The sequence below is a fragment of the Podarcis vaucheri genome (assembly GCF_965113315.1).
Source record: "Podarcis vaucheri genome assembly, chromosome: 18".
NCBI classification, from domain to species: Eukaryota; Metazoa; Chordata; class Lepidosauria; order Squamata; family Lacertidae; genus Podarcis; species Podarcis vaucheri.
Window position 1 is genome coordinate 5,007,015 of NC_138756.1, and position 14,138 is coordinate 5,021,152.

The window sequence follows — 14,138 nt, forward strand, 5'->3', positions numbered from 1 at the left end:
GGGGAGGAAAGGTGGGATATAAATTCAATTAAACACACACACACACCTGCAGTGCACAACAATGGGCCCTGCATCGGGCGGGTTGCAGGTCTTCACTCTCCTGAGGAAGGCGAGGAAGGGGGTCGGGTACTCGGGGACGCCATGATCTGGCCAGGCTGTGAACTGGAACTGCCGAACCTCCCGTTTCTCGCTGGAGCCGTTCTGCGGTCGGTTGGGGGTGGAGGGAGAGGAGAGACGACAGCATGAGTTGAAGCTGAGCCAATGCGCAGAGCAACGGGACAACCCACAGCGCAAAGGGAACCTCTGCAAGGCATAAGCGTCTCGACGCAAGCAAGCCAAGCCGCGTTTTGGAACGGAGAAGGAAATCCAGCTTTTGCTTTCCGTGTTGCCTGGGGGTTCTGGTTTCTGCACCTCTTACCTTGTGAAGTGAGAAGGTTCGGACGCAGAATGTGGCCAGCTCGATGGTATCCAGCAAGGTGACCTGAATCATTCCGTACGTCTCAGTGCCCCGGCCCGGCCAGTACTGGTCACACTTTATCTGGAAGGAAATAATACATTATTATCATTATCATCACTATAAAGAAGGCTGATCGCTGAAGGATTGATGCTTTTGAATTCTGGTGCTGGAGGAGACTCTTGAGAGTCCCATGGACTGTAAGAAGATCAAACCTCTCCATTCTGAAGGAAATCAGCCCTAAGTGCTCACTGGAAGGACAGATCCTGAAGCTGAGACTCCAAGACTTTGGCCACCTCATGAGAAGAGAAGACTCCCTGGAAAAGACCCTGATGTTGGGAAAGATGGAGGGCACAAGGAGAAGGGGACGACAGAGGACGAGATGGTGGGACAGTGTTCTTGAAGTGACCAGCATGAGTTTGACCAAACTGTGGGAGGCAGTGGAAGACAGGAGTGCCTGGCGTGCTCTGGTCCAGGGGGTCACAAATAGACGGACACCACTAAGCGACTAAACAACAACAGTGGCTCTTTGGAAAGTGGCAGCACCATCTCAAATCTGTCCGTGCATCCGTGTGGTCAGCATAGTGGTTACTGAGTGTCGGACTAGGACCTGGGTTCGAATCACCATTCAGCCATGAAGCTGATTGGATGAACTTTGAGGACCCGGCACTGCCTTTTCCTCTGCCTAACCTACATGGCAGGCTTGTTGTGAGGATTAAACGAGGAATTTGTGGGGATTAAATTGCCTCCTTGAGCTCATTAGAAGCACAGAACAAGAACGAGGTAGGTTTCAAACGCAGTAAATAAATGCAAAACTAGACGCTGTGAATTGGTTGGAACGCGACTCTCTTTCTTGCACCAGTAAATCTGAGCACTGAGCCATCCACCTGGGGGAATTCTCATCCAGCCAGCCTCTGCATGCAGAGTCACTCGCATTTTCAAAGTGTATTTTCAAGGACATAAGGACTAGAAACTTGAACTAAACACGTGAGGGGTTTTCAAGGAAGCTGAAACCCAGAACCAGATTCCGAGGTTTTTGCTCCAGATTCCACACCTGTTAAGAAAGATTCCACACCTGTCTTTTTTGTAGGGTGGAGGGGATTTGCAGCTTTTTTGTTTTCTTAAAAAAAAGTACTTAAAAAAAACAAACTTAAAAATCAAGATCTGCTATCTAGTTTATCGTGATCAACTTTTAAGCTGATTGAACTGTTCTTAGATCACTGGTTTGAAACCCTTTTTCTGGCCATCTGCCCTCTTGGTTTTATAAGCTCACCCCCCCCCCCGGTGCCCCTTACCCTATACAAATCATTATTCAGAATAGCAGTTTGCATGACCCGCCCAGAAAGATAATAGCACAATACAGCTCAAAGCAGTCGCACATTTACTCAAAATCCAATTAAAACGTGAGCTTAATTAAAGGAAATTGACTAACCTGATCCAGGGGGGGTACCAGCTTTTCAAAGTTTATACCTCTGACACCCCCTGCCTCTTAGTGCCCCCCCAGGTCATCCTACTTCACCTCAGGGGCAAGAACTCTCTGGGAGACCAGGGTTCAAATCCTCCACTCAGTCATGAGAGCTCCCTGGGTGATTTTGGGTGGCCTACATCGCAGGGTAGTTGGAGGGATTAAAAGAGGAGGGGGAGAAGGACCGTTTACACCACAACTTGAGGTCCTTTGGAGGAAAACAGTGCGGCAAAAACGCAATAAACAACGAACCACTGGATTACTGGTGACTGGAAGCGGCCGCTGGGACCATATAACACCAGTCCTGAAAGACCTACATTGGCTCTCAGTACGTTTCCGAGCACAATCCAAAGTGTTGGTGCTGACCTTGAAAGCCCTAAACGGCCTCGGTCCAGTATACCTGAAGGAGCGTCTCCAACCCCATCGTTCTGCCCAGACGCTGAGGTCCAGCTCCAAGGGCCTTCTGACGTTTCCCTCACTGCGAGAAGCCAAGTTACAGGGAACCAGGCAGAGGGCCTTCTCGGTGGTGGCACCCGCCCTGTGGAACGCCCTCCCACCAGATGTCAAAGAGAACAACAACTACCAGACTTTTAGAAGACATCTGAAGGCAGCCCTGTTTAGGGAAGCTTTTAATGTTTGATGCATTATGGTATTTTAATATTTTTTGGGAAGCCACCCAGAGTGGCTGGGGAAGCCCAGCCAGATGGGCGGGGTATAAATAATAAATTATTATTATTATTATTAGCCACAGCCCAAGCAGTTGCCCCTTCCCCACCGGAAAGGTGTGTGTGTTTTCCTCACCCGTGACTTCTCCTCCAGCTTGGTCATCATCACCACCGTGGCTGAGCGTTGCTCCCACACCATCCTCCAGAAGTCCCCAAAAGTCTCCGGAAGGGGCCCCTGCGTAGCGATGTACGCGTTTTGCTTACGGTAGCCGTCGATGTAGTTTGCATTAATGTAGTCGCTGCCCACGATTCCTGTGTCGAAACAGTCAGAAACCAAACAGCTGCACTGAGCAAATCCTGTCCTCCAGGGACCCCCAGGGTTCATCTAGTCCACCCCCTACAATACAGGCATCTCAGCTAAAGTATCCAGGACAGAAGGCCGTCCACAAGGTTGACCACAGACTTGACATGAGCCAACAGTGTGACGCGGCAGCTAAAAAAGCCAATGCAATTCTGGGCTGCATCAATAGGAGTATAGCATCTAGATCAAGGGAAGTAATAGTGCCACTGTATTCTGCTCTGGTCAGACCTCACCTGGAGTACTGTGTCCAGTTCTGGGCACCACAATTCAAGAAGGACACTGACAAACTGGAACGTGTCCAGAGGAGGGCAACCAAAATGGTCAAAGGCCTGGAAACGATGCCTTATGAGGAACGGCTAAGGGAGCTGGGCATGTTTAGCCTGGAGAAGAGGAGGTTAAGGGGTGATATGATAGCCATGTTCAAATATATAAAAGGATGTCACATAGAGGAGGGAGAAAGGTTGCTTTCTGCTGCTCCAGAGAAGCGGACACGGAGCAATGGAGCCAAACTACAAGAAAGAAGATTCCACCTAAACATTAGGAAGAACTTCCTGCCAGTAAGAGCTGTTTGACAGTGGAATTTGCTGCCAAGGAGTGTGGTGGAGTCTCCTACTTTGGAGGTCTTTAAGTAGAGGCTTGACAACCATATGTCAGGAGTGCTCTGATGGTGTTTCCTGCTTGGCAGGGGGTTGGACTCGATGGCCCTTGTGGTCTCTTCCAACTCTAGGATTCTATGATTCAGTCTCTGCTTAAAAACCTCCGAGGAAGGAGACCTCGCCACCTCAATGCCGAATAGCTCTTACTGTCAGAAAGTTATTCCCTTCTTGCAATTTGAAGCCGCTGGTTTGGGGCCCCGATTCTGGCTGTAGAAAACAAGCTTGTTCCATCCTCCAAGTGACAACAGCCCTTCAGAAATTTGAAGAAGGCTCTCCCATCTCCTCTCAGTCTCCTATTATCCAGGCTAAACATACCCAGCTCCCTCAACCGTTCCTCATTCGGCTTGGTTCGCCGTCTTTTGCACATGTTTCAGCTTGTCAATAATCATATTAAACTGCGGCGCCTGGAGCAGGTCACAGAACTCCAGGGGGGGGGGGGTTCAACAACTTATTATAAACAACTTGGATGAAGGAATTGAGGGCCTTCAAATTTGCAGGTGACCCCAAACTGGTAGGAGCAGCAGAAGAAAGAATTCAAGATGACGTTAACAGACTGGGGTAAAGGTAAAGGTAAAGGTAAAGGGACCTCTGACCATTAGGTCCAGTCGTGACCGACTCCGGGGTTGCGGCGCTCATCTCGCTTTATTGGACGAGGGAGTCGTACAGCTTCCGGGTCATGTGGCCAGCAGGACTAAGCCGCTTCTGGCGAACTAGAGCAGTGCACGGAAACGCCGTTTACCTTCCCGCCGGAGCGGTACCTATTTATCTACTTGCACTTTGAGGTGCTTTCGAACTGCTAGGTTGGCAGGAGCAGGGACCGAGCAACGGGAGCTCACCCCATCGCGGGGATTCGAACCGCTGACCTTCTGATCGGCAAGTCCTAGGCTCTGTGGTTTAACCCACAGCGCCACTCGCATCCTTTAATAGACTGGGGAGCTGGGCCCAAAATAATAATTGGGCCATGACTAACAAAATGAATTTCAAAAGGGACAAGTGTCTGGTTCTGTACTTGGGCAGGACTAGCCACAGGTTCTTCGCCCCTGGCTATGCGCAGGTGTGCAGGACTTTTTGGTCCTCCTGATTTTGCTGAAATTTTGGTCCTCCCATCGGTACTGGCCAAAGGGACCATGTTTGCTGTGGCTGACGGGAGCTGTCGTTTGGGAACTCTGGATTGCATCCGATCGAACACCTTCATCAGTCCCAGTCTAAAGTCCCTCCTTTGCGACTGGCAGAATCCGAGATCAGGGAGAAGAGTTGGTGGAAGAAGATTGGAGGAAATTGAAAACTTATTTACAGAAATATTGTAACATTTTTGAATGCTGATGACATTGAAATGAATTGAAGGGGTTCTAGCAACAAGGTAAAATGTAAGATGGGATTGATAATAGATAAACTAATAGGATATGAATTTGCTGAACCAATTTTTAAAAGGGATACAAAAAAAGGAGACGTGAGGAAGTCAGGAAAATAAGTTAAATAAAGATGAGAAACCAAGAAAGAGGGAGTTTTGTTTTCTTTTATATGTGTTTTTTTCTTTTTCTTTTTTGTGTTTAATGTTTGTATTTTTGTATTTTTGTAATTTTGTATTTTTCTGTTTTTGTATTTTTCTGAACTTTTCTATTGATAAAACCTAATAAAATATTAATAATAAAAAATAAATAAATTCCCTCCTTTGCTTTCGTGAGAAACGGCTTAAGCATTGCAGCAGTGACAAGAGGAGAGAGAGAAAGAAGGGGAACCCTCGCTGCAATTCCTCTCGGGGCCACAGATGGAAGCAGGGAATTAAGCGTGGCTTTGAAATTAGCAACCGTGACCCCCTTTTAATTACGCGGGCCTGTTATGTGTGGGTGTTCTCTTCCAAGCGCTCCTTTTAATTTAAAAGTATGTCAGGTCAGAGCTGCCACGCTGCTTCGCTTCCCAAGTTAGCAGAAGGCAGGGATCCTCGGAGGGAGAGCGGAGGCACTAATCACAAACCAGGTGGCGACTGCGGCGCCTTCTCCTGCCGCTGCAGGGGCCCCCATTTATATACACATATACAGTTCAAAGAAATTACCGGTGGCGGTGGAGAAGGAACATCGCCCTTTGGTGTCTGGGGAATCTGCCGCGACCTGCTTACAAGAAAGCCGCTGGGTCCGGTTTAAGGTTCTTTGCGAGGTTTTAACTTGGTACAGGAGCTTTCCGAGGTGGGAGGAAAGCTAATCCCCTTTCCTGGCTCCTGTATGGGGTCAGTGGCGGCCTGATGGTTTAACCCTCAGCCTACTGCTTCCCTGCCCCCAGAGAGACGGCAGAGGGAGGCAATTTCATATACCTGGGCGAGGAGCAAGGATAGGGAGCAAGGGAGCTGGGTGGTGCAAAAGCCCGTGAGCGTTTGATGGGGTTTCGGGTGGGAGACTGGAGAGGTGCAAGCAAACACCTTTTCCTCTCTCCTTCTCTCCCCCTCTCTGCAGATGTGAAGCCCAAGAGGGTTTCATGACGAGATGAGCTGTCATAGAAGTGTAGAGATTGAAAGGCACCCGATTGAAAGGTTGACTCCCAGCAATGTTGGAATCGCAGTTGGGAAGCACTGGAAACAAAAAGGGCTAGAGGTTTTTGGGCCGACAAAACGCAGAGACTGTGCAGGGAAGGCAGAATCTGTGCTCCCTTCTCCGCAGATGTTGCTGAACTCTCAAAGGCCACCATACCTGACCATTAGTCATGCTTGCCACTGGAGCCACTGGGAGTTAGAATCCCAACAGCACCTTGGAAGACCCGCAAATTCTCCATTTCTTTTTCTGGGAGGTGATGTAATTTCCTGATCAATTAGGTGCATAACCTACGGACGCTGCTAAGTGCGCACTGCCCGGTTGCAATCCTGATAATAGCCCTGAAAGGAGGTCAGAGATGACCAGCAAGTCACCTTGAAGCTTCTGGGATTGAGGACGTAAAGGGGAAATGGGTGGGAGGAGACTCACAGAGCGCTTTGCAAGTCTCCCCGCACTCCCCCTTTAAGAGTGGGGGGTTCGAAAGGGGAGCGCACAGCAACTTGCAAAGCGAGGGATTCTGACAGGTGGGTGGCCCCACTCAATTGTCAATCATGTGATGTCATTTTCTGCCGGTAAGAGCTGTCGGACTGCGGAATGGACTCCTTCCTAAGGTGCTGGACATTCCCTCCTTGGGGGGCTTTTAAAATGTTACAAATACGATCTGACAAAAGCTTGAAAAATCTGACCTCAGCCCCTCCTCCCCTTGCGACAAAGTGGTTCGTACCTTCAATGGGCAGCAAAATGACGCGGGAATGGTCGTAGGCGATCACATTGGCGTAGCGGTTTTTCGGCTTGTTCACCTCGAGGTTGGAGTGTTCCCAAGTGAACTGCTGACCCGGGTCAATGGACTGCAGGTGCAGAAAGAGAGGAACGTCAGCGAAAATTCCAAAACATAAGAGTAGAAGCTAAAGAGCAGGCGACTTCCCTTTCTCCCAGGGACCACGACCTGAAAACAATTCACAGGCGCAACCAACATTGACAACTCAGAGCTGGTGTGGTGCAGTGGATAGAGTCTCCAACGACTAGGCCCTAGGAGAGACCAGGGTTCAAATCCTGCCACCTTGGCCACGGAAGAAGCTCGCTGGGTGCTAGTTGCTGCCTCCCTCAGCCTAACCCAACTCTGAAGGGTTGTTGTTGTCGTTGTTGTTGGGATCAATTGAGCAGGGGGACACCCATGTATGCCGCCTTGATCTTGGAGGAAAAGGTGGGGTGTAAATGGAATATATAAATATATCAGAATGGTGTCTGGGGAACAGTGTCTGGCGAGTGAGCAGGGACACAACACCCTCTTCTCCTTCCCATCAATTGCCAATCACCTGCCGCCATAATCCGCCCCCAAAGGTAGAGGAAAACATTTGCACAAATCTCCTTTGACGTGCTCCTTTTTTCCTTTCTTCGGAAGGAAGGCGGAATAATAATACCAGACAAAAGCCACCTCCATTCTTGCTGTAGTCCAATGAGCAGGAAGCTACGCTAACAGACGCTCCCCTCGTCACTGGGGACCTCACTGGGTGCGGCCGGGGGGGGCGCAGTCGTTGCCTCTCAGCCTAACCAGGGCCGTCTTAAGCAGCCCAAAGTTGTTGGCCTTTTTTAGGAAAGGTTCCCTAGAGTTGTCAACCTTTTTTTAGGGAGCTGACGACGTGATTACCTCTGCTTAGGAAAAGAAAACAGGAAATGTAAGGAGCTGCTGAATTGCAACTCATAACCAAACTTAAAACCATGGAGAGACCTGGTCTGAACAAAGACATTGGATTCTTATCCCATTATACATGACTAAGCCATTTTTCACCTTCTCACCCCTTGCCTTTTCCTGTAAGACCTATTGCAGTCGTTAAGAGTCATCAACAGGCTCATCTCAGCTATCTGCCAATCTCCCATTCCCACCACCCTTCTGAGTAATACCCCTCCCCACCTTCTCACTATATAGAAGGATCTGGCAACTTCTGTTTCAGTGTATCTGAAGAAGTGTGCATGCACACGAAAGCTCATACCAAGAACTAACTTAGTTGGTCTTTAAGGTGCTACTGGAAGGAATTTTTTTATTGTAAGGAGCCCAGCAGAACAAACCAGCTGGGTGCCTCGCGGCATGAGCAGCGTGCGCTGGGCAGACTTCTCCACGGCCCTGCGCCAATCCCAGGCACGCACAACGGGGCTGCCCGCCTCAGCACCTTGCTGGCTCGTTCTCCCTCGAACTCGCGGCGCAGAGCCACCCGCAGCAGAAGAGCCCGTCAGGACGCTCCGACGGACGGTCGGGCTCTTCCCCAGACTCCAACTCTCGGGCCCCGGATTCTCGGCCTGGCGCCCGGGTGCCCCGCACCCCTAGCACCCATGGGTAAGGCGGCCCTGAGCCTAATCTACCTTCCAGGGGGGTTGTTGTGCAGGGGATTGAATGAGGAGCGGAAGAGTAAGACTAGGCATGCTACCTGGAGCTCCTTGGAGCAAAAGGCGCAATATATATGCAACAAATAGGATGCTGTACTAAATAGGCCGTTGACCTGCTCTCTAGCAAGACTCTCCTTATCTTCTGAGCAGCTCCAACCTGCCTCCGCAACCACACTCCCTCTCCAATCTTCCACCTCCACATTTCTTTCATTAGGTGTGCTGTGGCTTTTTTGTTTTGTTTTTTTAAAGTATCTGCAGATCCGCAGCACAGGAAGAAGGCTGCTCTGGAAAAGCGCCAATATTACATTATGCAGATTATCTGTTGGCAGGGGGGTGGGCAATGGGAGGGGAGAACTGGCAGAGAGAGAGAGAGCACATTAGGCTTCTCTACGCTTGCCTGCCTTGCCCGAGTGCTGAGGTGGGTTAGGAAAGATCCCAGCAGAGCGCTGAGGATCTCTTCCCATCATCTTCCCAGCAATTAGCAATTCATACGCTGAAAGACTTTTGGTTCCTAGCATTTTTTAGTTGTTGGCGAATGCATCCAATCACCTGCCAACCTGTGGGTGGGCTTCTGCCACTGCTCATCTTGGTGCCCTTCCTGGCGCCGTTAGGTCCAATTCTCAGCCCCTCTTATTCTGAGACACACCCCCCTTTGCAAATCCTCGGTTTGACTGACTTTTCTCACCCCCTACACAGAAGCTGCTGTGGGCAGATGCACAGTGGTGTAGCTGCCTGGGATCAGGGAGGGGGCGAAGACCCGTTACTAGTCCTGCTGCCTCCCGTGGCTGCATGCAGAGAAGGCAGTATCTGGTGGCCTTCCAAGGCTCGGAGCCAGAGGACTGGGGGCAGGACAATGATGAGCAGGCAGAGGGAGAAGACTAGGGTGGGAGGAGATGTTGGAAGCATTCCTCCATCTTCTCTCTGCCCCTGTTCCTTCTTAGATTAAGCATTTCTTTTACTTCAGTGTACAGTGGTGCCTCACAAGACGAAATTAATTCGTTCCGCAAGTTTTTTCTTCTTGCGAGTTTTTCGTCTTGCGAAGCACAGCTTCCCATAGGAATGCATTGTAAATCAATTAATGCGTTCCTAGGGAAACCGCTTGCTAGGCTGGCGGTGCGGAGAAGGGCTTTTCTCCGGACCGCAAGCCTTCAGGACAGGTACGGGAACAGAGGGGAAGGCGCGCAGCGCTTTCCCTCTGTTCCCGGGGCTTGCGGTGGGAGGAGAGTTTTTCCTCCCCACCGCCAACATCCAGAACAGCATTCTGAATGTTGGCGGTGGGAAGGAAAACCCTCCTCCCACCCCAAGTCTTCAGGAAAGCCATCCGAAGCTGGGCGGCGGGAGAAGGTGTCCCCGCCCCCCCCCCCGCCCGGCATCGGAGCTTCGTTCCGATGCCGGGCGGCGGGAGGAGGTGTTCCCCCCCGCATCAGAGCTTCGTTCCGATGCCGGGCGGCGGGAGGAGGTCCGAGGACAGTGGGGAAGACGCGCTGCGCTTCCCCGCTGTCCCGGAGATTTCCCTATGGGCTATCGTCTTGCGAAGCAAGCCCATAGGGAAATTCGTTTTGCGAAGCGCCTCCAAAACGGAAAACCCTTTCGTCTAGCGGGTTTTCCGTCTTGCGAGGCGTTCGTCTTGCGGGGCACCACTGTATTATAAAAAGTTATTTTGTACTGAGTATGAACTTTTGTGAAAGGGACTGTGGTCTAAACCACTGAGCCTCCTGGGCTTGCTGATCAGAAGGTTGGTGGTTCGAATCCCCGCAACGGGGTGAGCTCCTGTTGCTCAGTCCCAGCTCCTGCCAACCTGGCAGTTCGAAAGCATGCCAGTGCAAGTAGATAAATAGGTACCACTCTGGCGGAAAGGTAAACGGTGTTTCCGTGCACTGCTCTGGTTTCAGTGTTCCATTGCGCCAGTAGCAGCTTAGTCATGCTGGCCACATGACCCGGAAAAACTGTCTGCGGACAAACGCTGGATCCCTCGGACTGTAAAGCGAGATGAGCGCTGCAACCCCAGAGTCGTCTGCGACTGGACTTAACTGTCAGGGGTCCTTTATGAACTTTTGTATATCTTTGGACAAGTATCTATCTATTATCTATCTGTCTGTCTGTCTGTCTGTCTATCACAGTGTGGTACCTTGGTAATCAAACGCCTTACTTGTTGAACAAATTGGCTCCCGAATGTCACAAACCCGGAAGTGAATGTTCTGGTTTGCGAACGTTCTTTTGGAAGCCGAACGTCCGACGCAGCTTCCGAATGGCTGCAGGAATCAGAAGCCGTGCTTTGGTTTGCGAACGTTCTGGAAGTTGAACAGACTTCCAGAACGGATTCCGTTTGACTTCCAAGCTACGATTGTATATTAAAGGAAGCTGAAAAGGTGACAGGGCTTAGCGAGCGGGAAGAGTCTGTGGCAGAAGGCAGCCCAGACTCAGAGGCAGGTGAGGAGGGGGACCAAGAGGCAGAGATGACACAGGCTGGTGAAGAAACATAGCAGTCTCCCCTCCTCCTGGTCTCCCAGGACCAGAAGAGGTATGAAGAGGGTGCAGCAAAGAGAGACAGAGCCTTCGGCTGCTGGGGAAGGATCTTGCAACTGCCTCACTGGGACAAGACTTACTGGGAAGAAAGGTAAAGGACCCCTGGACAGTTAAGTCTGGTCAAAGGTGACTAGGAGGCTGCAGCGCTCATCTCGCTTTCAGGCAGAGGGAGCCGGCGTTTGTCCGCAGACAGCTTTCCAGGTCACGTGGCCAGCAGGTCTAAACTGCTTTCGGCACAACGGTACACTGTGACGAAAACCAGAGCAGCGCAAGGAAACGCTGTTTACCTTCCCACCGCAGCGGTACCTATTTATCTACTTGCGCTGGCGTGCTTTTGAACTGCTAGGTTGGCAGGAGTTGGGACAGAGCAATGGGACCTCACCCTGTCACAGGGATTTGAACCTTCTGGGAAGACTTGCTGTGCTCAATAGGCATGCACTGGTTTTTTTTGGGGGGGGGTTGAATAAAGAGTTCACTGACACAAGTGGTTTTTCTTTATTGCTGACCTGCTCCTGACACAGCGTCTTACTAGAGCTGACCAATCAGCACAAAGGTGGGGCTTTTCAGCCACTAAGAGGCTCGCCCTTTGATCTGATCGGAGCCAATCAGGGAGGACGGAGGCGAATCGATGCCTAAAGATGGGCTCCTGGAGCCAGTCCAGAGAAGAGGCATAGGAAGAATGCTGAGTACAGTGGTGCCCCGCAAGACGAATGCCTCGCAAGACGGAAAACTCGCTAGACGAAAGAGTTTTCCGTTTTGGAGGTGCTTCGCAAAACAAATCTCCTATGGGCTTGCTTCGCAAGACGACAATGTCTTGCGAGTTCCTGCTGGTTTTTTTCCTCCCCCCCCCTTTTCTAAGCCGCTAAGCCGCTTATCAGCTGATCCGATCAGCAGATAAGCCGCTAAAAGCCGCTAATAGCACTAATCCGTCAATGGGCTTGCTTCGCAAGACGAAAAAACCGCTAGACGAAGAGAATCACAGAACGGATTCCTTTCGTCTTGCGAGGCACCACTGTAGTTCTGGATGCTCCAGAGCTAAGCGTTTAAGAAACATGCAGAGGACCACAAACACCCCCAGTTCCTGGGCTTGCCGTTACGGAGCAGAGGGCTGCAATTTTAGGCCACGTCCCCCATAACACATAGCCCCATCCTCCACCCCACCTGCGATGCGTTCCCCCCCCAATCCGCTGCCAACCCATAATGCTCCTTTGTACCTCGTATTCCTGAGAGAGTTTCAGGTTGTCGTTGGCCTTGAGGTGCTCCGTGTGGTCTGCCAGTTCCGAAATGGGGATGGGTGGGTGACTCAACATACCTATTGGGGGGGGGGAGGAGACAGGGGGGGGGAGAGAAGTGGGAGGGAAAAGTGGCCTTCAATTAAAAACAAAAAACACACACCGTTCCGTAGCAAACATACAATTTAGATTTTTTAAAATTTTTATTTTCGAAAACAAAAAACTGCAATGAAAGGAGGGTTAGAAAGGAGTGCGGGGGGGGGTGGGGGGGAGAGAGAAACTGTGAGGGCTCGAAATTGTGTCCTTGGAAACTGGAGAGGGAAATGAAGAGAGTTCTTTCCCCGTGATGGCCCCGTTCTCGACATTTATCGATAAATCGGAAGGGAGGGGAGGGGATTTCTTCCCCCCTTCGTTTTTTTGTAAAGAGAGACGAACTAACAAAAGGAGCAAACGAGAACAGAAGAGAAAAAAAGATTCTGATAGCAGGCACTTCGCAGCGATTCCAAATGGTGACGTCGCGAAGGGAGGGTGGTGTCGGGTGGAAGGAAGCGAGGGAACTGCCCCCCCTCCAAGAAAAGCAAAACAAAGTCGGCAGAACGCCCGTGCCAACACAGCAAACAAACGATGTGTCAAGGGCAAAGAGGGTTGTTGCAATGATAAATAATATTAATATATATATAGAAACCCAGATAAAAACAAGACACACCGCACAGAGGTTTCAAAAGGGGGGGGTATGGCTGAGTTGGCCGGTGAAATGAGGAGAGCGCGATGCGCCTGGGGGTGGTGCTGGAAATGGAGGAGGAAAAGCAGAGGTTTCCCAAAAGGTAAGAGTGGCTTTGTCTTGCCGTGAAGATAAAGGAAGCAGCTGCAGCAGGCAGCCAGAATGGTGCCCCCCCCGGAGGTAGCTGCTTTGACTACAACTCCCATCATCCCTGACAACATCTGGGTGGGGGCACCACTTGGGGAACACCTGGTCTGTACCGGCAGGCAGCAGCTCTGCGTGGTTTCCGGCAGCCTGACGACAGACTCGTGCAAATATTCTATAGAGAGAAACTACCTTGCACTGAGTCACTGAGCTCAGTATTGCCCATGCTGTTCAGCGCTGAATCTCCAGGGGTCTCTCCCAGCCCTACTTGGGTTGGGGATGCCGGGAACTGAATTTGGAAGGGGAGAGCTTCCGTAGGAATCATGCCGTAGTAGTGCATTGCACCACAATGCACACTACGGAGGATCGGGTGTCATTTAAATGTTCGGAACTTGCCTTTGAGGCAGAGGGGGTTCACAGCAGCCTCCCCATATCACACCTAACATTCATTCATCTTCCTGGAAGAGCCCGTTTCTGAGTCACTAAGAGGCTCCTTTCTCTCCGCCATTTGGCAATAATAAATTGGTCTTGTGAAAGCTGCCGCCCCAGCTACTATCAGAGGTTTCCTGAGAACAATGCTATAAAATGCAGGATGTAGTTATTTGAAATCTTATCACACGGGGAGGGGGAGAAACGTTCTACTGCACTGGGGTGTGTGTGTTTAGATTTCTCCGCTTCCAAAAAAAAATCGATGTTTATGGAAAAGGTCACTTGGTTGAACCCAATGTTAAGTCCTACTCTGAGCAAACCCATTGAAATTAATGGATGTGACCGATACCCATTAATTTCAATGGGTCTATTCTGAACAGGGCTTAAGTTGGCTACAAACCACTTCTACAGAATTTTGGAAATGTTTTCCCACTTCTTTCTCGCACAGGATTTTTTAATTAAAAAAAGTCAGGCCTCTTTATTGGAGAGGGTGTTTGTTAAAGAGACTGCATGTCTTCTCGTGGTCATTTGCAAATCTGGAGGAAGGAAACCCCCTTGGTGGTTTGGTGCTGTTCCCCTCG

General features: G+C 50.5%; 1 protein-coding gene and 1 long non-coding RNA gene across 21 annotated transcripts in view; one reads left to right on the forward strand and one right to left on the reverse strand.

Annotated features, from left to right (window-relative positions):
* LOC309523075 overlaps positions 1-14,138 on the forward strand; it is a 219,728-nt gene that overhangs the window by 19,266 nt on the left and 186,324 nt on the right. The gene's annotated exons all lie outside the window — the stretch shown is intronic.
* Positions 1-14,138, reverse strand: part of PTPRS (protein tyrosine phosphatase receptor type S) — a 305,222-nt gene that overhangs the window by 16,208 nt on the left and 274,876 nt on the right. For all 20 annotated transcript variants that reach the window (XM_082206217.1, XM_082206214.1, XM_082206218.1 and 17 more), the window contains 5 exons: positions 12,246-12,343; positions 6,848-6,971; positions 2,721-2,896; positions 419-538; positions 47-201 (listed from right to left, as the gene is read on the reverse strand). In XM_082206217.1, the coding sequence (XP_082062343.1) occupies positions 47-201; positions 419-538; positions 2,721-2,896; positions 6,848-6,971; positions 12,246-12,343 (673 nt within the window). The remainder of the gene's footprint in view (positions 1-46; positions 202-418; positions 539-2,720; positions 2,897-6,847; positions 6,972-12,245; positions 12,344-14,138) is intronic.